Source organism: Heloderma suspectum, chromosome 1 (genome assembly GCF_057233095.1).
Source record: "Heloderma suspectum isolate Gila_16-S chromosome 1, 16-S_ref, whole genome shotgun sequence".
Classification (NCBI taxonomy): Eukaryota; Metazoa; Chordata; class Lepidosauria; order Squamata; family Helodermatidae; genus Heloderma; species Heloderma suspectum.
The window spans coordinates 164,633,481-164,654,245 of NC_139458.1; the positions used below are offsets into that span (position 1 = coordinate 164,633,481).

The 20,765-nt window shown below is 41.9% G+C and overlaps 1 protein-coding gene across 2 annotated transcripts in view; it reads right to left on the bottom strand.

Moving 5' to 3' along the window:
• Positions 1-300: 300 nt before the first annotated feature.
• The window catches only part of NXPH2 (neurexophilin 2), a 38,199-nt gene continuing 17,734 nt past the window's right edge, over positions 301-20,765 (bottom strand). Inside the window, exon 2 of one of the 2 annotated variants that reach the window (XM_084809564.1) lies at positions 301-5,335. In XM_084809564.1, coding sequence (XP_084665690.1) covers positions 4,592-5,335 — 744 coding nt within the window. In that variant the 3' untranslated portion in view covers positions 301-4,591. The remainder of the gene's footprint in view (positions 5,336-20,765) is intronic. The other variant, XM_084809573.1, reaches the window with a different exon arrangement.

Sequence of the window (20,765 nt, forward strand, 5' to 3'; positions counted from 1 at the left end):
AGTGTCACTGAAATGAATTGTGCTCACTTCTCAGTAGGCATGCAAAGAATTATGTTGTAAGGCTGCAATCCAGTACTCACCTAGCTGGAAGTAAGTCACTTAGTTGGAAGTAAGTCAAATTAAACTTACCTCAGAGTAGACATGAATACATTGAACTGCACTAGTGCAATCCTACACATATATATTCAGATGTCATTCCTATTAAATTCAATAGGATTTACTTCCAGCTGAGTGTAGGATTGCAGCCAAAAATCCATAATGGGTAGCACCTTATCCTAAATTCTGATCAAATGTCATAATAAGAATCAATATTTAATGTAAACATCTTCATATTGTCACACTGAGAAAAAATACTTTCAAAAGGAAATCTGGCCTAAACAAATAACAGATTTAACAAACTTTATTTACATAGAAATATGTGTACGCATATATTCTGTATTTGTACACATACATTTCTAAGTATATATACATTTATAATTTCCACATACTCTACAATAAATAACTTTTAGCTGTATTTTAAACTGCCTATAGAATTGGGTAAAAATACATGTCCAAAAATAACAGCTTACGACTAAATTACAAAAGCACCCAATATTGAACTCATAAATTTTAGCAATAAATCCTAGCTTATATACAGCTAAATCTAGGACACATGACACAAATGTGAACTAGAATTTTAGTGGTTTATCATCTTGGCAGAAAGGAAAAACTGAAAGGAAGTTAATGCAGGAAAACTGTTTGATTAAAAACAAAAATTTTGAGTGGGGGATGCTCAGGTTTATGAGCAGCCAAATAAAAAACCACATATCTAAACTGCTAACTTCTAAGACAAATTGTTTTCTTTAATAAAAGGATTTTTCGGGGTGGAGATTTTACTGCAGAGGAAGGGAAGAGCATACACTGAGCAATACGCTTTGGACTCAGAGTCGACTAGACATACAGTTGGCTGGGTAATCCTGGTACGTGCCACTGACCATTATTTAATCTGAACTGGAGCTCCTCCTCACTGGAGATCATGAAAAGTAGGCAATACAGCTGCGTGGTTCATCCCTACTGACATCCCCTAGATCAAATTCTGGATGGGAGGTAGTGTGATTGTGACACAGACATGCAGGAGAGGTACCTACTACTGCTCTAATATTGAGTAATGGGAATAGAGTTGCTTCTCTCTGTATGTCAAACTGGCATCTCAATCTGTCCCTTTGTAGGTGTGGCTGCGGTAACAACAACACTAGTTGTAATGATTTGATATCTATCTTACCAGGTCATTGTACGGAACAGCTAGGTATTGCTTCTTGAGCAAGGAGCATTTTTTTTCAGGACTAGAATTCTTACGTGCCATATGGAAGACCAGATAAATGGTAAGAGCAGATTTATTGACTCTAGTGGATGTAGAAGGAACCTCTAATCTGGTAGCCCAGATGCTGTTGGTAAAATGCCATCATTTTACCATGGATTTTGCAAATCTGCACTGTAAAGGCAAGGGACTGGGGATCTTGGGCAGGAGGGTGCTGTTGCACTTATGTCCTGCTTGTGGGTTTCCCACAGGCAGCTGGTTGGCCACTGTGTGAACAGAATACTGGACTAGATGGACCCTTGGCCTGATCCAGCAGGGCTCTTATGTTCTTATGACTTAGGGTAAAAGGAAATGGCTTCTTCAATGCCTCTGAATTAAGCCAGAAAGAGGAGAATAACTCACCCCACACCATTATGCACAAAGGCCCTTTGGAACTCAGACATAGCTGGTGGTGGTTTCAAACCGTTGCAGTGGGAAACAACCCATTATCACTCTTGCTGCAACAGTGGATAACCAGCAGCTTTGCTGATGACCTTCCTAGGGATAAGTGATTAAACATATGATTTCTTAGGCAATGTTTTATCAAAATATAATCCTGAAATGCACAGTGTTGTCACAGCTTGTATTCCCATACGATTTTCTTTGATGCCTTTAATGTAATCTTTCCACTTTTGGTAACGTTTAGAATGTTTTATGGATGCCTAAGCTTTTTTGTTTTGCTTCACGTATGTGCAAAACTTACTTAGGGTGACATCCAACATTGTGAGAGAATTTCCCTTGCACAATGGGACTTCTTCTCTCCCCTCCCTGCTGCACACTACCAAATCTCAACCCTCCAGGGCAGACTTTTGCAGGTTAAGAATGGGGATACAGGGGGAATCTAGGGTAGTATCCTACTGTGTCTGTGTTCTCACGGGAGTGACTGCTCACACAATAAGCTTTCACCCTTCTAAAAATAACCTAAAGTGAGTGGAAATGCAGAAGGGATGCTCCGCTGACCTGTCCCAATCTGAAAACTGGAATTTCCAGGCTTATTTTTATAAGTGAGAGCGCCGTTGTGCAAGTGGTTGCTCCTGCAAGTGCAACAGAGCCACTGGATGCGGAGTGGCCCCATTGGATACTGCTCCTGGTGTCCATTTTGCTGGCCGATGGACACCATTGGGTTTCATCCAATAATTTTTGGAAACATTTTAACCAACTAATGTGCACAAGAAAAAGTTAAGTCAACAGCTTTCTCTTGTGGGGAAAATTAGTTTATCACTGTTCCCATGAATCAAAGAAGACCGATCCCAATACATGTCTGAGGGCACATCTTGCTGAAGCCAAGCAGATCTGAATTTGGGCAGTGCCTAGAACAGCCTTCCTCAATCTGGTGTCCTCCAGATGTGTTGGACTATAAGTCCCATAACCACCTTGAGTTCCATGAAGGAAGGAAGGCGGAATATAAATGTACTTAAATTAAAAAAATAAATATTTTCACTGGTTAGACATACCCTGCTCTGAAAAATTAAACATCAAAATGAGTCTGCCAAAGCCTTGACATTTTTGTCAGCTAAGCACAAAGTTGTAGAAGTCCGATTGTATTGTTAAATTCGTTACTCAAGAGCCTTTCCTACATTTTTGCATCTGGCAAATGTGCATGTTGCTGAACATCATTCAGAACTCTTCCATTTGTGTCTGAATATATTTATTGCATAGAGGAAGAAGACCTTCCATTGCCTGGCTCTCATTTACAACTGACTGCATTTAATGAAAACTGGTTCCTCTTGAGACCTCACAATTCTAGGGTTCAGTCTATTTTACAATGGTAAAGCCACTAGAGAACCTAGAAAAGGTTTGATTGCATTGTGCTAGCAACAGAATTTAAGATTAAGCCTGCTGAACTACAGAAAGTGTTTCTAAATCTTGCATTAAATGGGTCTACCAACAGAATTTTGTCTTTGTTTAGAACTGATGTGTCTGTTCTGACCACTGTCCTGTGTTTATTGTGTTTCAGTGATAGCAAATCTGTATCCCTGAGTTCAGCAATAAACCCATAACCCATGTTTTCTATCCTCTAGTGGATCCCCCAATCACTGCTTTACTACAATTATAAAATTGATTTCAGAAATTGATACAAACACGGCTTCAGAGGTGTGCAACTGATCCATCCATTAACTTGGCTCATTCCTACTGGATTCTAGCTAAATGCCAAGTATTTAATAAGTAAGTGATAGCTCCTGTTAGTGATTAATTCATGAACAGCTTATGCAAATCTCTTAGAAATTCTTTTAATTTTCAATTCCTACAGAACTTTTGCCTGATCTTTAGGCAAAATTCTTGGCAGCTCTAGTGATGTGTGAGCCCCCTCCATGTAATCTTTAGGTACAACCCAATGTTGCATGAGTGGAAGTCTGCTCATATGATGGACCTTTTCCTCCCACCTGCAGCCCCTGTGCCTCCCCGAATCTGCTCTGGATGATCCCCTAACCCCTGGAACAGATTTCAAGGGTGTGCAGGTGGCTGCAGGGAGGAAGGGAAATCATCCTTCCCTACTGCACTGACAGAAGGAGTTCCATCAGCAGGACTTAATTGGATGCCACCTTTTTATTTTACCTTATCTCATACAAAAGTTTAACTTCCCTTAATATTCTTCAAGGTGCCCATTTTACTGACATTTCTACATGGCCCTAAATATTTACCTTGACACATTGTAACTTTCCTACAGTGCCAATAAAGTGTGTTTCTTCCTATGCTAAGCACTTGTGCTGTTGCAGCAAGTCTTAGGAGAGGATGAATAATGTATGTTGTTTGCATCAGATTTGTTCTTTTCTCCTTGTCTGCATATTGTTAGTGTCTGATGTTTCCCCTACAAATGATGGGAACAGGCACAAGTAGAATTTATATATATATGAATGACATTTTGGTTTCTGAATGCTACGTTATTTCTGATAACAGCAGACATAGGGCTGGTTCACACATGCATAAATTACTCACCACAGTGAATCACAGCTGAATGGCTGAACTTACTCCACTGAAAAACTTGTATCCAAAGTGCTATGAAAGTTCTATCTATGGTGTTTGACCTGTGGTGGTTCATTGCCACATGCAAATTAGTACTTGATGTTGTACTCATCAAGTGAAGAACATGCATAGGTGAACCAGCCTATAGGCAGAGGATTATTTTCTTTTACAGGGAAGAAATGTGTTTGTTTCACCTGATTAGGAAGCACTGTCCTAAGGAGTTTAAAGTAGAAGTTTAGACAGATTATTAATATCCTGCTTTAACAGTCATTGAAAAGAGGACGGAGTGTATCATCCAGAGGATAAATATGGCGTTTCGCTGTGGTAGTTGTAATCAGGGCAGACCTTTTGCACAAGTTTGTAATCAACACTGTAAAAAGCAATGTAAATACAGATGACTTTAAATGGTTTAGAACACAACCAGGATACATGGCTTTGTGTCTGCTCTTGGTAGCAGATCTTTGAAGGGTCAAAGTTACACAATGCAGTTTTCTTAGCCCTGTCTGTTTTCTCATATTCGATTCTGCAGTTGAAAGACTTGGACTCCTTGGTCTCTAGGGTTGACTGTGGTGAAGATTCAAACTCCACCACCTTGGATGGTGGCACCAGGCTCACTGAAACATTTCCAAGTCCTGTTGAATTGTGCCTGAAATAAACACTGAAGGTTCCATTGCCATGGTCAACAATTTTCCCTGTTATGAGAAGATTCAGCTTCACAGTTTTGATGTTAGAATGGAAGTCACCCCACCCAAACATTTTCTTGAATTTCCCAGTTTTCACAATTGGTCTGCGTTTAGTTCGTGCAAGAGATTCTTGAACGTCAGTGATGTTAGATAACCAATCCCAAAAGTTGTCCATGCTGTCTGAATATGACATCTGCCCATGTTTCAGTGCTGGAGATGGCTTAACAAAGAGTCGTAAAGGGTTGATGATTCTTGAATGAACTACATTGTCAACCAGTGTGTCTGCAGCATCTTTGTCCTCCCAGTCCAGTAAGTCTGTGGCACGTATGATTTGCTTAGCATCACAGAATATCTGTTTCGAAAGAGAAAAGAATATAAATACTAAAATCTGAAACTCAGATACTTAATTAAATTAATTTAAGCAAAATATGTTTACCCCTGCTTTCTAGTAAAGATGCTCAACGTTACAATACACTTGTGACATTTGAGTGACTCATGCATTAACTGGGCTCAGTTCTGCTGAATTGTAAGTAAATGTTCTCCTTTTTCAGAACCAGTGAGGTGGGGTGGAAAATTTTGGCAGTACCTTATTTTTCCCACAGAAAATGTTCCATTTCATAAGTTCATCGCTAATGAATGGATGCCAACTGCAAATACAGTATTAGGCAAGCTTGGTAGTTTCAAAGTTGTAATCAATGTTTTCTAGGTGATTATCCCTAGCAAGTATGTGAGAAAATACATATACTGAAACACATGTATTTCTCAGTGTGAAATGGAATTAGTGTCAGTGAAACTGAAGGTGCTCCAACAATCTCAGTGAAAGAGAACTGAACTCTGTTGAAACAGATGAGTTGTTGTCAGCATCTCATGCACAGTTCTTCTGGGTTTCTAAAATTAATTAGTGTGTCAACAGTTTTCAGTATCTTTGTTTTCTTAAATTAAAACAATGTAAGGGAAATACATGCTATCGCCTTCACATTTTCACAAGTATTCTAATGAAAATGTCTACATAATATAACGTTTAAATCACAATGCGTGCTTTAATTTCTCCCCTCAAATATTTCAGGTCTGTACATGGGGTCTACTGGGCCAGAAATATTAACATCGGGAACTTTAAGTAAAATAAACATGCTAAATTATAGTACTCTGTAGGGGATCTGAACATTTTCTGATGCAAACTGAAAATTTTCTAATGCAAATGGCCCTATGCGAATTAGCCTAATTTGCACAGGAAAATTTTCCAGTGCAAAAATTTCCAGAAAATTCACATCACTGCTCAGATCTGCTCCCGTTAGTGACCTTCCACCTGGGTACATCTTAAGGAGAAATTACATGGTGAGGCCCCTGTCATTGGCATGGCAGGCACCAACTGCCATATGTCTCCTCCCCTCCCCTTCCCAAACCATCTCTTGCAGTGACCATTCCACCCAGCCACGATGTGCCTTTCTACACCAGGCTGTAAATCCGCTGTATCTACTTTGAGTTTCTTTGCATAACTGAGATCCAAGCTCTACACAAACATCTTTTGCTTTCCTGTTTTTCCACTACATAACCTCTGGGTGGTGCAATGCTACAGCGGAATAATGCAATTACAAGTGTTGGTGGGTCCACTGGTACAGGCACATCAAATCCCCCTTGTTCTATTGCTTCCATAGAACATGTAACCACAAACTCTTGCTGAAACTTAAATGTATTACTCAAAAGGTGTCAAGTTACATCACTGACAGTCCACACAAAACAAAATATACATGCCAAGCCAGGGAACCGCTACAGTGAAGTTCCTTCCAGCAAAGTCCCTGTAAAGTTGTGCATCTTGGCTTGCGGGCAGATAAACTCCTCTGTTCTTGCTATCTTCCAAGTAGGGATGGCGGAGAATTTCTCCCCGAAACTTCGGGGGGCCGAGCGCCAACGTGTTCGGCCCCCCGAACAAGTTTCGGGGAGAAATCCTCCGCCCCCCCGCCCCCCCCCCGGGACGGGACTTACCTTCCCTGAATGTCCCTCCTGGCGGCGGGTCCGGCTGGCGGTTCGTCCGGTGTTCGAGCGGGGCGGGAGCGGCAGCCGGTCTTTCGACCGGCTGCCGCCCCCGCCATTGCAATGAAAGAAAAAAAAAACAACGTCCCCTGATAGGCTACGTGACGATTCACGTAGCCTATCACGGCAAGATTTGCAAAGTCAGCCGTGATAGGCTACGTGAATCGTCACGTAGCCTATCACGGGTGACTTTAAAAAAAAAAAGTGTGTACGGATAATGGCGGCCCCCATAGGGAGCCGCCATTCCCCTTCCTTATTTGGTCGCTGTAGTCTACGTCAATGTTTACATAGACTACGGCGAAAATAAGGGCAACGCTATTTGCGTTGCCCTTATTTTCGCCGTAGTCTACGTAAACATTGACCTAGACTACAGCAACTAAATAAGGAACGCGAATGGCGGCTCCCTATGGGGGCCGCCATTCGTGTACGCGCTTTTTTTTTTAAAGTCACCCGTGATAGGCTACGTGACGATTCACGTAGCCTATCACGGCTGACTTTCCAGATCTAGCCGTGATAGGCTACGTGAATCGTCACGTAGCCTATCAGGGGACATTGTTTTTCTTTTTTTGTTACTTTCGTGTTCGCGGCCGGGCGAGGCGGGAAGCCTCCTCCCCGGCCTGAATTTCGGCCGGGCGAGGCGGGAAGCCTCCCCCCCGGCCTGAATTTCGGCCGGGCGAGGCGGGAAGCCTCCCCCCCCGGCCTGAACTTCGCGGGGGGAGCAGCGAAGCGCTCCCCCCCACCGCGAAAAAGCTGCGAGAAAAGGTAAGTGACTTTCGTTCACCCCTACTTCCAAGTATGTTGGGGAAATTAGCTCTGAACACAAGAATTCCTTTCCCTTGCCCTCCCGCTGGAGCTGTAGTTCGAGACAGGCTTTTCTAACCCCACTCTCAGACTTCCACTGAGCCCCCAGATAAGCAGTTTCCCCAGGGTAAGGGCTGGGAATGCCTATGCCTTCCACCCCGTAGTTTACCCACTCTGGAGCTGAGTCAGCTCTTCGGCTAAGTCTCCTGTCCCTGGCAGCCTTGGGCTCCATTTCTTCCTGCCAGGGCAGTGCACGGTTCTCCACCCCTTTTCCTTCTCCGCCTTTACAGCCCCTGCTGGCTCTGATTCCTCTTCCCACCGCACTGACAGCTGCAGGATTTAGGCTAGGGATGGAAACACCTCCTTCATCCGGTCTTTGTCCTCTCCCTCGGCTTGCCTGCAGTCTTTGTCCTCCATGTTGTTTTGCTTTCTCTTCCTCTCCCAAATCTTCAGCATTTTGTCTGCCTTCAGTCAGTGTTTGTCTCTGACTGGCTTCCTCCATCTTCTTTCTGTCCTCCCCCTCTTGCCTAAACGCTGCCGCATTAAGTACACTCTCCCGGTGCAGGCCCCGCCCCCGGACTCTGAGCAGCGTCTCCCTGCTACTTCTGGGACGCGCAGCATTGTAGCAGCAACTGCTGGCCTGGCCTCTCCCACTTGCTGTTACTCCCAAACAGCCTGTTGACTGTTCCTCTTGCTGCTTTGGCTGAGAGGCGAGTGGCCTTGGGAGTGAAACAGCTGCAATGGGGTCGCCCAGGGCAGGGCATGCCTCGGCGATCCCCGATAAGTCATCACAAGTAAGAAAAAATGTTTTCTTTCACTTTCCCAAATAATACTCCATTTCCTCCATTTTTAAACCCCCCATGAATGTGCTTTTTAAAAACAGAAGCTGGAGAATCATGACGTTGTCTAAAGAACCTGTAAACAGCTGTGAGTAAGGAATGACAAGCCTACAATAAACGTCTACTGTAGAAAAGCTCTATGTAACAGTGCCTAAATATGCCTCTTTTCCTCTTCCTTCCCCATTCCTTTTTTCCCTTTTGTATCTTGTTTTCCAGATCATAAGCCATTATTATAAAAAATAAGCTGCCTTGAACTGTTTGGAAGAAGGTTGGTATATACATTGAGTAAATAATAAAAAAAACCGGTTAAAACACTGGACTTATATGTGCAAAGTTAATTGCAGTTCTTTGCTAATGTTCCTGTTGCACCGGTATGATACAGCACTCTGAAAAAAATCAACTTTTCTTTACTTTTTAAATATTATTGTGTGGAGATTGGGTTTAAGTCATATACCATCAGTTCCAAATCAGTCTTTTTATAGCTGCATAGGAATATAGGAAGCTGCCTATGAATCAAATAGTTCTCTTATCCAGCCTAGTATTGTTGACTATGACTGGCAGCGGTTCCCCAGGTTTCAGACAAGGGTTTTTCCAGTCCTACCTGGAGATATCAGGGACTGGACCTGGGACCTTTTGCATGAAAAGCATATGGTCTCCCACTAAGGACTTCTCCATATTAATGGAAAGTCCCGCTGCCTTACCGGAGCATTCTGCTTCCAGAATCTTTGAGGGATTACAATTGGCTCCATTACACGGGCAGACACAGGCAACCATGTGGTTTGAATGGAAACCTTCCACTTTTCCTCTGTTTTCCTTTAGACAGCACCATCTAGTGGCTGAAATATAGCGCTACGGTGGCATTACACGCTATACCGATTCTGTGCATTTTAAAAAACAAAACATGATTAAGTCTGGTGGTTTTTACAGCGAGACAAGCCTGAAAAAGCATGAAAAGGGCCCTGGATGTTGATGACTTCATGTAATGGACCTGCAAACTTCAATGAGTGGCCAATTGCAAGCATGCAATAAATTGCTGGTGTGGAGAAGCTCTAAGTTATAGCCTTTCTCATAACAGGAAAGGGCTTAATGGGAAAGGGTCAATCTGTATGTATCTCTGCTTGGATTCTTCCTTTTCACTCTTGCAAAATGTGATGTAAAAGAGCTGGAGGAGCATTACACTCTCATATGGTAATTATGAGAATTAAATTTACTTGAAATTTATCAGATTCAGGTGGCAGCTCTTGGGGTGGAGGGCAGAGCAGCAAACGACAGGTGGAGTCAGGGGTAGGTAGACCTGGGGTAACAATAAGCAGAGCTAACTGTATGCAGAGTCAACTAATTCTGGTTTTCTTCCTATCCTCCTCCCTTGCAAAGATACTATGGAAACATGAGCAACACAGTACTGTCTAGCCTGACTGGCATTTGCTCTCCATGGTCTCAGGCTCAGTGCCCTTTTCTAGTCCTGCTACTTGGACTTTATGCAAGCAAATAATGGGCTTTGCTACTGAGGTATGGCCTTCCCCTATGTTATCAACCCAAGATTAACAGGTGTACTTCTTTTTAAGCTAAAGAGCTCCCTCTTCCATAATATTAGAATTCAGGATTCTGCAGTGAAATTGATGGGTTGTATATTCAGGACAGAGAAGAAAAAGGACTTTTCACACAACAGATAATTTATGGAATTTGATGCCAGACGACATGACATTGGCTTTAGGCTCTCTACATTAAGCAAAAATCCCACATCCTTACTGGGGTTTTCTTCTTCTGGAGTCTTTCCAGATTTACAATGGGCTCCTTTAAACAGCGAACACATGATTTGGAATTGAAAACATCTTTCAACGCTCTATATGTTCAATGAAACAGCACCATCTACTGGCTATTATAGCGCTATGCCGGTTTTACACACTGCCAATATCACACCATTTCCTTTTATTACAGCTTATCTCCGATCTTTCTGAAAGTGGGATAAAGGGGGAAAAGTGTAGGAGACATCCTGACAGTTGACAACGTTGTGTAAAGGAAGGACCCGCAAACTTCTGTAAGTGACCAATCATGTCTGTGCAATAAATTGCTCGTGTAGAGAAGCTCTTAGACACCTTTAAAAGAGGATGATTCGACAAATTTATGGAGGAACAAAAGTCTATCAAGAGATACTTAGCCAAGGCTATATGGAATTTCCAAACTCAGAGGCAGTCTAGCTTTGACTATGCTAGGGGAATTGCTATTATCGGCCTCAGAACCTGCTTAAGGGCTTCCTGGTCACATATGGTTGGCCACTGTGTGAAGCAGGATGCTGACCTAGCCAGACCTTTGGTATGATCAGCAGCTGTGGGAAAAGATGCCTATTCACAAAATGGCTGCTGTGGCAGGCACAAAACACCCATTTCACAGAAGGCAAGCTGGTGAGGCTAGAACACAAGTGATTTGTCGAAGAACCTCAATATAAGGAAGAAGTGGGGTCTGAATACCACAACACAAAATTATTCCTTTGAGCCCACAATTTTCTGCTGACAACTAAAAACCCATTTCACAGAAAGGCAAGCAAATTTATTTCCCCAAATCACCTCAACAGTTATTTCCAAAAGTAATAGGAAAATCACTCCAAGCCATATCCAAGGAACCACACATTCCAGAACTGTAAATGCACACCCAAGGAACCACACAACCAACTGCCAACATGCATTATAAAAGAACACGTACCACAGACTGCATTAACTCACAAAAAAAAAAAAAATAGAACATTTGGTAGAATCTTTCATTCTCCTATGATTTGCCAAATCAGTGGAGGCAAATCAGTGGAGACAAACCCTAAAAACCAGAGCAGAATCCACCACCCTTCATTTATTGAGAACCAAGGAGGATCAAATTTAAGATAAATTTTAATTAAAAAATCAAAGAGGCAACTCTGAAACCCATTAAGGCAGGCCCAGACTGCCCCTGCAAACAAAACATGAAGGGATGATGTAAAAAGACAATGGCACAACTGTCCTAGTCAAATTTCCCCTGACAATGGGTATTTATTTATGTATTACATTTTTATACCGCCCAATCGCCAAAGCTCTCTGGGAGGTTCACAATGATTAAAATGATAAAACAAGAAACATTGAAATACAGATGATAAAATACAACATAAAAGTTTAAAAGTACAATATAAAAATAAAATAATCAAACAGAAGCTAGCACCAGGAATTTAAAATACAGTACCAGTATTCTGCCTCCCCCCCACACACACAGTCATCCACCTCCCCGCACACACACCCTGCCCCAGATGCATGCGAAGTGATAAGGAGGGAGTTTAGTCTAAAAACAAACATTTGGTCCTCTGCTTCCTCTGAGTCCCAAATTTTGCTCCATCCTTCTCATACAAGAAGAATCCTCATACCTTTCTTTTCCTAGGGACAAAGGCTCAGCCACTTAGGGTGCAATCCTATATATGTTTAGATGGAAAAAGGTCTTACAAGTCCCAGCATTCCCCAGCCAGCCATGCTCCCTGTGGAATGCTGGGAGTTGAAGGACTTTTTTTCTGTCTAAACATGCATAGAATTGTACCCTTAGCAAATCAGATCTGCAACCCTCACAACAAAACTTTCTGGAGCAGTGCAGTCCACTCAATGGAAAATCTTTCTCTTCCTGAGTAGAAACATAATGGGCTGAGTTACTGGGCACAAGCCACAATGCAATATTTCATCACTGTGTAATTAATTAAAGAAACCATTTCATTCACCAGGAAAAAAACAACCCTTTCCCAACATCAGACATGTTAACCAGCTCATCACTGAAATATTTTTGACCGCACATTACTGTAACAATAGAAAATAACTTGAGTGCTCAAACAAAAATTAGGATGCAAAATGGTGGGGACAGAGAAATTGCTGTGATTTTATCTGCCTAAAAATGATCCCACCACATTTATCAAATGTTAGATAATTTATGACTTGATAGAGCTTATCAATTCTGTGGTTCATGCACATTAACATGATACAATATCATATTAAGTGTTTTCAGCATCTCGTGCTCAGGCCTGGCAATAATAAATCTCACACCATTGTCAATGAAACAAAAACAACTCCTCAACCTGTCCTATAACACCACATTCCATTATAGTTCTTTTTGGTAAGAAAATTAGAACAGATTCTAATAATTCATCGTAACAAGCAGAGCTTTAACTTTACTATTAATTAAATGTGTTTTTCCTAAAGGCAACGGGTACAATAGGTTTTATAGCAGCAGATGTGATTGCCATCAGGAATGCTGTAAGTTTGGGAATTAAGTTAACATCTCCCTTTAATTGCACCATACTGAAAACTCCATATTCCATGCCATCTTTACATGTTTTCTAGAATATGTTTTGAGATGTGCTTGTGCGGTACTACACTCTAGTTCATTCTGTACCACAGCTCTATAATTATTATTAATTATTATTAATTACATTTCTGTACCGCCCCATAGTCAAAGCTCCCTAGGTATTTTACAAAGATTAAAAACATTAAAAATACAGTATACGCTATTTACATAATACATACATTCTGATCCAGCACAATTCTTCCTATGTTTTTGTTTGATGCTCAAGAACCTAATGCAGTTCTGCATTCCAGTGCAGGTATGTTTAGGATTTTTGGCAGACCCCCTATATCACTCCTTGTAACTCTCCCATCCACACTGCTATAGGCTTTTGCTCCTGTAAGTTTGTACTGATGCTACAGAGAATGGAGGGAGGGGGTGACTTGCTGCACAAAGGCTGTAGGTGGCCCTCAAACTGCCCTTTGTGTGGCGCTCTTGTGCTGCTAAGGTCTTTGTCATCATGGCACAGCAATGCCCAGGTGCAGCAGAATAGAACAAGTTCCCTGTCCTGGAAGTCCAGCACTCAATTTCATGTAGTACAGTGCAGATATTCACTGCATAGGATCAAAGTTATATCGGAGTGGAGCTAAAGCCTGCAGTCAGTAAGAGTACTCGTTGAGCACTTAGTGGGCTGACCATACCACATCCAAAGTGTCAAAACTCTGCTCTTAAAAGTGTGCCAAAGCCAACATGACCATAACTTATCCTCCTTCCCTATCAAAGATCTCTCCTAATTCGAAAGGATTAAAACTGTGATTATTCCCTATAAAAATATGTCATCTCCTTAACATCATGGGTCTTTGCAAAAAAAGTTTGTGATTTCTTTTTAGGATGGTCTAGTGTAGGTTATTTTGAGAGTGAACATTTTTATGCTATGTGTTTTCTCTCTGATCCCTTCTATCTGCATCCCTAATCTTAACAAGCCTTCTTAGTTTGGATCCTGGGTTTTGACTGTATGTTTTTGACAACCCTAGGATTTTCCTCCTGTATGGCAGACCACATTTTCAAGTTAACATACTTTGTTCAAGGGACAGTAATGGGAAAACAGACTGAACTAACTCAGAAGTGACTGGGAACTTAGCTGATAGTTGCCTTCCTCCAAGGTGGAAAATTAAGCTGCAACTCTGAGAGTTCCTCTCATTTAGGAGCTACAGTAAACTGAGAAGTACTGGCAGATATAAGAATAAGAGGACATTGCGGGCTGGCCTGGCCTCAAGGCAACTAGGCATCTCCATGAGGGGTCTTTCACATTACCTATTACCTCATCTTTCCAACTGGAAATGCCAGAGATTGAACCTGGAAACCTTAGCATGCAAAACATGCACTCTACCACTGAGGAATGGTCCCTTCCACTTTGTGTTTGTAAGTAATGGTTTTGGAAAGAGCATCACATTGTTGTTTCATGTTCAGTATAGAATTTACAGCTAGATCCTTTTATGCAGCTATGCCACAGTCTGTACCTGTGCCTATTCCCCTCTCCCCTTTCCTTGAAGTAATAATTTTCTTGTTTATTATTTATTTATTAACAATATTTATATACCACTTCTCATTTGAAACAAATCCCAAAGTGGTTTACAAAAGAATAAAAACAAACCAAAAAGACCACACACACATAATGGTATCATGAAGCTGGTACAGAGATCGCTCATGGTTGGGGAAAAGCCAATGCAAACAGATAAGTTTTCAATAAACACCTAAAACATGCCAGTATTGAGGCCTGACATACCTCAGAGGAACCACGGCAGAGAAGGTCCATCTCCGTGTTGTTGCCAAACACATATCTGTAGGCAGCAGCATGGACAAAAGGGCTTCCTCTGAAGATCGTAATAGCCTGGGAGGTTGGCACAGGGGGACATGTTCCTTAAGGCAACCTGATCCTGAGCTGTATAGGGCTTTGTATACTAATACTAATACTAATACCAGTACCGTAAACCTAGCTTAATAGCAGACTAGCAGCCAGTGTAGCTCCTTTAGCACAGGTGTAATAGGTGGACAGTAAGGGACCCCAGTCAATAAGCTTGCTGCTGCATTCTGCACTAGCTGCAGCTTCTGAATCAGGCTTAAGGGCAGCCCCACATAGAGCATATTACAGTATTTCAGTCTTGAGGTTACCAATGTGTGGATCACAGTGGCTAGGCTACTGGAATGGGTGCAGTTGGTATACAAGCCTAAGTTTGTAGTAGGCGCTCCTAGCCATGAAGCTGGGCCTCCAATGACATAGGGACATAGGAAACTGCCTTATACTGAGTCAGTCTATTGGTCCATCTATACCAGTACTGTCAACACTGACTGGCAGCGGCTCTCTCCTACCAGGAGAAGCCGGGATCAAACCTGGGATCTTCTGCATGCAAAGCATATGCTCTATCACACTGAGCTATGGCCCCTGCAGCAATGGACCCAGTAGTGACTGCGAACTGTGAACCTGTTCTTTCAGAGAGAGTACAACCCAATCCAGAGCTGGTAATTCCTGGGAATCACTCACCCACAGTGCCTCCGTCTTTATCAGGATTCAGTTTATAGGTCCTCACCATTGCATTCAAGCACCGATCTAGATTGTGAATCGCCTCTCCTGATTTAAAGAGTTTTCGAATTTCACTGACATCGCTGTCCACTGGCTCAGAATGAGTTTCAGCCAAGATGCCATTTTAAAGAAAACCATTTGTGTTGAGTGGGAAAAAGGATTTTACAAACACTCCTGGAGACAGAGTCAAGTCCCTACTGTATTTGGAATTTGCAAATCCTGTGTCCTCCCAGCAATTGGTAAAACACCTTTAGTTATTACACTTTTACTGCACTAATGAAAAGTGCTCAGAAATCCCTTGTTCAATAGCTGATATAATTGGATTGCTTTAACAATTCTGTCCTGTCTCCTGTAGTTAACTAAAATGACAAGCTGCTTCAGCAGCAAAACAACAACAAAAACCCTCTCATGATCGAATTGTTGTAGCCCATTAATTTTTCTCCATGTAAATACATCTTATAAAGAACTAGCCTCCCTGTAGAGGTTCAGGCACACCCAAATCTCTGCTGACAAAACTGAAAGCAGAGCTTGCTCCACAAAACATGGCTATCAATGATTGGTGGTAAGTCTTCCCCCAAAGCCATATCTCTTCTGAATCTTTAGGGAATTGTCAGAGCAGCATAATAGGAAAATGACAGCAAGTGGATGAGAAATGACAGAAGTGAACTATATATCAGTATACTAATTGTAGATATTAATATTTCCGATGTAATATATCATTTTCTGAAAAGGTGGTAGTGCTGATAAATACTAATAGAAGCTTCGAACATAACTTGAGGGAGGAAGAAGGAAGATAATTACTAACTTTGCTTAGCTTGCCCAAAGCTTTAATGGGTTTTGTTGTTGTTATTTTAAACTTCTAATAAAAGACTGCTCAAAACATGTCAAACTGATAGAGGGAAAATATGCAAAAAAATATGAATGAGAGGCATATAAAAATATTTTTAGGCCAATGAGTGTCCTTGTTTGAATGTGTCACATCCTCCCTCCCCGTTTTTCCCATACTAGTAATCTGGGAACAATTTCTATAAACAAGGCAAAAATATGTTCTATCAATTTTCATACGAATGGATAAAAAGGAGAATACTACGTAGATGGAGTTTAAGAAACCCATACTGCAATCCTATACACACTTATTGGGGAGTAAACCCCATTAAACTCAGTTAGGCTTACTTCTGAGTAGACATGTATAGGATTACATGGTTAATGAGAAAATGCAAATAAATCCCTTGAAAGAATAACAAAATGGCTAGGTGCATTTGGCTGGTTCAACCACTGCGCCAAATATATAAAACCTATGTGTGGTGGGGAGCATGATTCTGTCTGCTCTATCCACTGGGTACCTCCATTTTTCCTGCAAGCCTCTCCAATGCTCCTGCATTTGAGGTAACATTGGAACAGTGCCTACATCACGGGAGGGCAATCTTATGTCCTACAGATATTTTGACTACAATTTCTATAAGCCCCAACCAACATGGACAATGGTCAGGGAGTTGCAATCCAAAGCATCTGGAGGGCACCAGGTTGCCTACCCCTGGCCCTGCACCACGCATAGGTCCGATATATATCTGAGTAGATCAGGTAGGCATAACTTGGAATATCTGCATATGTGTTCTGAAAAAAAGAGCATGTGAATCAGCCTTAGTTAACTGTATGTCAGAGGACATTTTCAATTTATCATTTAAACACTTGCTCCCCAAGAAGCATTAATGATTCTCATTTTCCCCAGAAATAACCATCCACATGCAGATGCTTCAACACCTCCCTGGACAGCACCCAAATTAGTTTTTGTTAGTTGCTGATTGAAACTAGCACACTTAGCACTCGTTTCTAGCCAGCACCTGCTGATCACCCGCCTGCTGAACTTTATAGTTTAATGATTCTCCCCTCCTGCGTACTTCTTTAATGCCTGGGAGATTTCATTTTACCTTTGCTAAAATCAATTCATTAAAATACTAATTTCAAACTGTAATTATCTGCTGGTTAGCTCTGCTGGTTGAACAAGCTGTAGTGCTGATATACTTCTAACTGCAGAAAGGTTCGCAGATGTTCTGGTCCCCAGGAGCCTCCACTGTGCTTATAGACAGTTTTCAAAGAGATTTGGGAAATGTGCTTTAAGAGTAAAGCTGTTTTTTTCAAGTTACTATAGTAGGAAGAATTGTGGGTGGGAAGGGACACTAGCAAAAGCCAGTGTGATCTTAATCAACTGACTTCTAATGTGAATGCCACCTGGCTTTCTTTTACACATAACCAGCCTTTACATTTTTTAAATAAAATGCTCTAAATTAGAGCAAAGTGTCCTTGTAGCTATCTTCTTCATACCGTTTGAGATGTGTATAAATCTTGACCATCTGGCTAAACAACAGGTAACGGTACTGACTGAATAAGAGGTACTGACAACTTAAATACTTTGGTCTACCTGTCAATGTAGTGCAATGGAAAGTTAAAACAGAACATTTCTAGGACTCAAAAAGGGCATAGGCATCCATCCATCCAACCAGTGCCCACCAGTTCCAACTGTTTTCAGAAATGCAAACCTTCAAAGAAATTGTAGGCCCATTAGAAAAAAATGTGAAAGTTGCTGTAGGGCAAGGGTGGGGAACCTCAGGCCCACATGCCAAATCTGGCCCACCTGGGGTCCCAATCTGGCTCTTGGGCCTGGCCTCACCCGCTTTCCCCCAACCCCCAGGATGTGCTGGCTTTTCCCATTCTAAAAGGTAGAAATGCCTCTCCTTAGGCTTAGTTACTGGCAGTAACTATTTGAGCTAAATATGTTGGTATTTTTGGTGTTTTGTCCCCCCCAATTTTGCCTTTGGCCCTGCCCATCACTGGAATGTGGCCCTTGAGATATTCTCTGAAACTGAATTCAGCCTCAGGCTGAAAGAGGTTCAATACCCCTGCTGCAGGGTGATACCTCCACTGGAATGAATTAAATGTCACAAAGTAGTGAGCAAGCTTTTAAGTTCTCCAGAACACTTCTTCAGGCTGAATGTTAAGCAAAAAGGGGAGTAAAAGAGAGAAAGCTGTTGAAGCCTCAAAGTCTGCAGTTTCTAACGGTCGTAAGATGGAGTGCAAGAGCTGCTGTGCAGATTAAATTAGATTAGACTCTGCTAGGTGCAAAACAGATTTCAAGAACTATCAGCCCTGCTAATAATATCCAGAAGAGCAGCATGTCTAACTGTTACCCTTGTCAAAAATATCCTGTGTTCCTCTGTTCCTCTGTGCATTCCCTGACATTTGTAACCCAAATTGGCCCACTGCAAAAGTCAATAGGGAAGAGCATGTAAGTGATGATCAGAATATTTCAGAATGAACTATTATATTTTATTTAGATAAGGCAATTGCTTATTCTAATAAGTTTAAGTCCTAAGAATATTGCAGTAAATATTTAGGATTATGGATTGTTATTGTTTGTTTTCCATACTTTTACAATTCTACTAATTAAAAAAGGATGAGCACAAAAGGTTCAAGTGTGACTCCTGCTTCATAAAAGGCTGTAAAACTGATTATAATAAGCAGCTTCTTCTGTAGGCTGTCTATAAAAATCTGTAGGCTTGCTCCATTTGGAAGACAGGGTCCTCCAGGGAAGAAAGTAACTTGCCTATTAAAGAACTGTTCAGTCTGGGTGACTGGCTTGCACATTGAAATGCCATGTGGAAATTGCTTTTACACAGCTTCCCTATGAAGACTGTAATGTGCAGAGTAGCTTGCCATATGGATAGTCTGCATTCCATGGAGACTTTTGTGGCACTGCCAGCCATTTCTGCCAGTGGCTAGTGATATTTCCACATGCCATTTATAATGTGTAAGCTAGCCATACAGAAGAAGCACTACCCTGGAACCAGCACCCAGCTACAGTAATGCAGCCATTCACCCATGTTGTTTGCCTTTCGCATTGTCCACTTTATCAGTCAAATATGTAAGTCCTGCATAGTCTTAACTTACAAAAGAAAGGAAGGAGAACTGGAAGCTGTACTCCTTCAACAACTAATTTGCAACACAAGTATTTCCACACCTTTCCCTTATGTTGATTTTTTTTCTCATTTAAGGCATAACTATTCTAATACTGAGATATAAGAATTACAATCTTATGTTGCTGAGCCAACTATTCAGCTGGACTAGTATCATGCCTGAAAGTGACCAAGCCTGGATTTATCAAGGGTGAACAGCTTCCCATGGATATTTTTGGATAGGCTAGTCACCGCATTTTTTTTTTAATCTGAGGGCAAACTAGATGTGACAGGGTAGCCTTATTAATTAATTAATTAATTTGTCTGCCCCATTCATGTATACACCAGGAGTGGGGAGGTTTATTTTTTACATGAATGTGGGTAACAAATCATTCCCTCTCCTCTGCCTTGCCTCATGCGATTTCTTAGAACAAATTTTCTTCCTTGTTCTGCTCACTTCCAGAATTGGAGATGGGCTAGGGAATAATTGCTTGAAGTGATGGAGCACAGAAAGGTAAGACAGAGGAGCAGGGATGGTTTCATTCCTGTCAGGTCTTGGACCAAAGTTCAAAGACACCCATGGGGTCCAGGGCCAACTGGAGGTCTGGTTCCAGCACAAGCATACCAGGATTCAAAGGGGAATAGGCAGATGACATAGTCTGGAATGTGCTGGCGGTGAGGTCTGGAGCAGGCAGACGAGGAGCAAAGCAAGATGAGGCAAGACTCGTCCCTATGACAAGTTGCTTAGTCTGAGGAGCTGACTTAGAGGTTAGAGCTTTATAGGGCCTGGTGGTCAAGACTGACCTTTAAGGTCAAGCGGACAGTATTGAAGATGGTACTAAAGCCTAGTGGGTGCCCTTGACCAGGGAGCCTATTCTGCCTGGCTTGCTGAAGACCAGAGCGCTGGTAAACCACAAAGTAAGGTGCTGGAGACTCGTTGCTAGAGGCCCTGGTTTGAGACCCCTCTCTCCTGGAGCACTGCTGTTCAGTTGTTAAGTCGTGTCTGACTCTTCTTGACCCCATGGACCATAGCACGCCAGGCCTTCCTGTCCTCCGCTCTCTCCTGGAGTGTGCTCAAGTTCATATTCATTGCATCGGTGATGATATCTGGCCATCTCATCCTCTGCCGTCCCCTTCTCCTTTTGCCTTCAATCTTTCCCAGCATCAGGGTCTTTTCCAGTGAGTTTTCTCTTCACATTAGGTGGCCAAAATATTTGAGCTTCAGCTTCAGCATCTGTCCTTCCAATGAGCACTCAGGGTTGATTTCCTTTATGACTGACTGATTTGACCTCCTTGCAG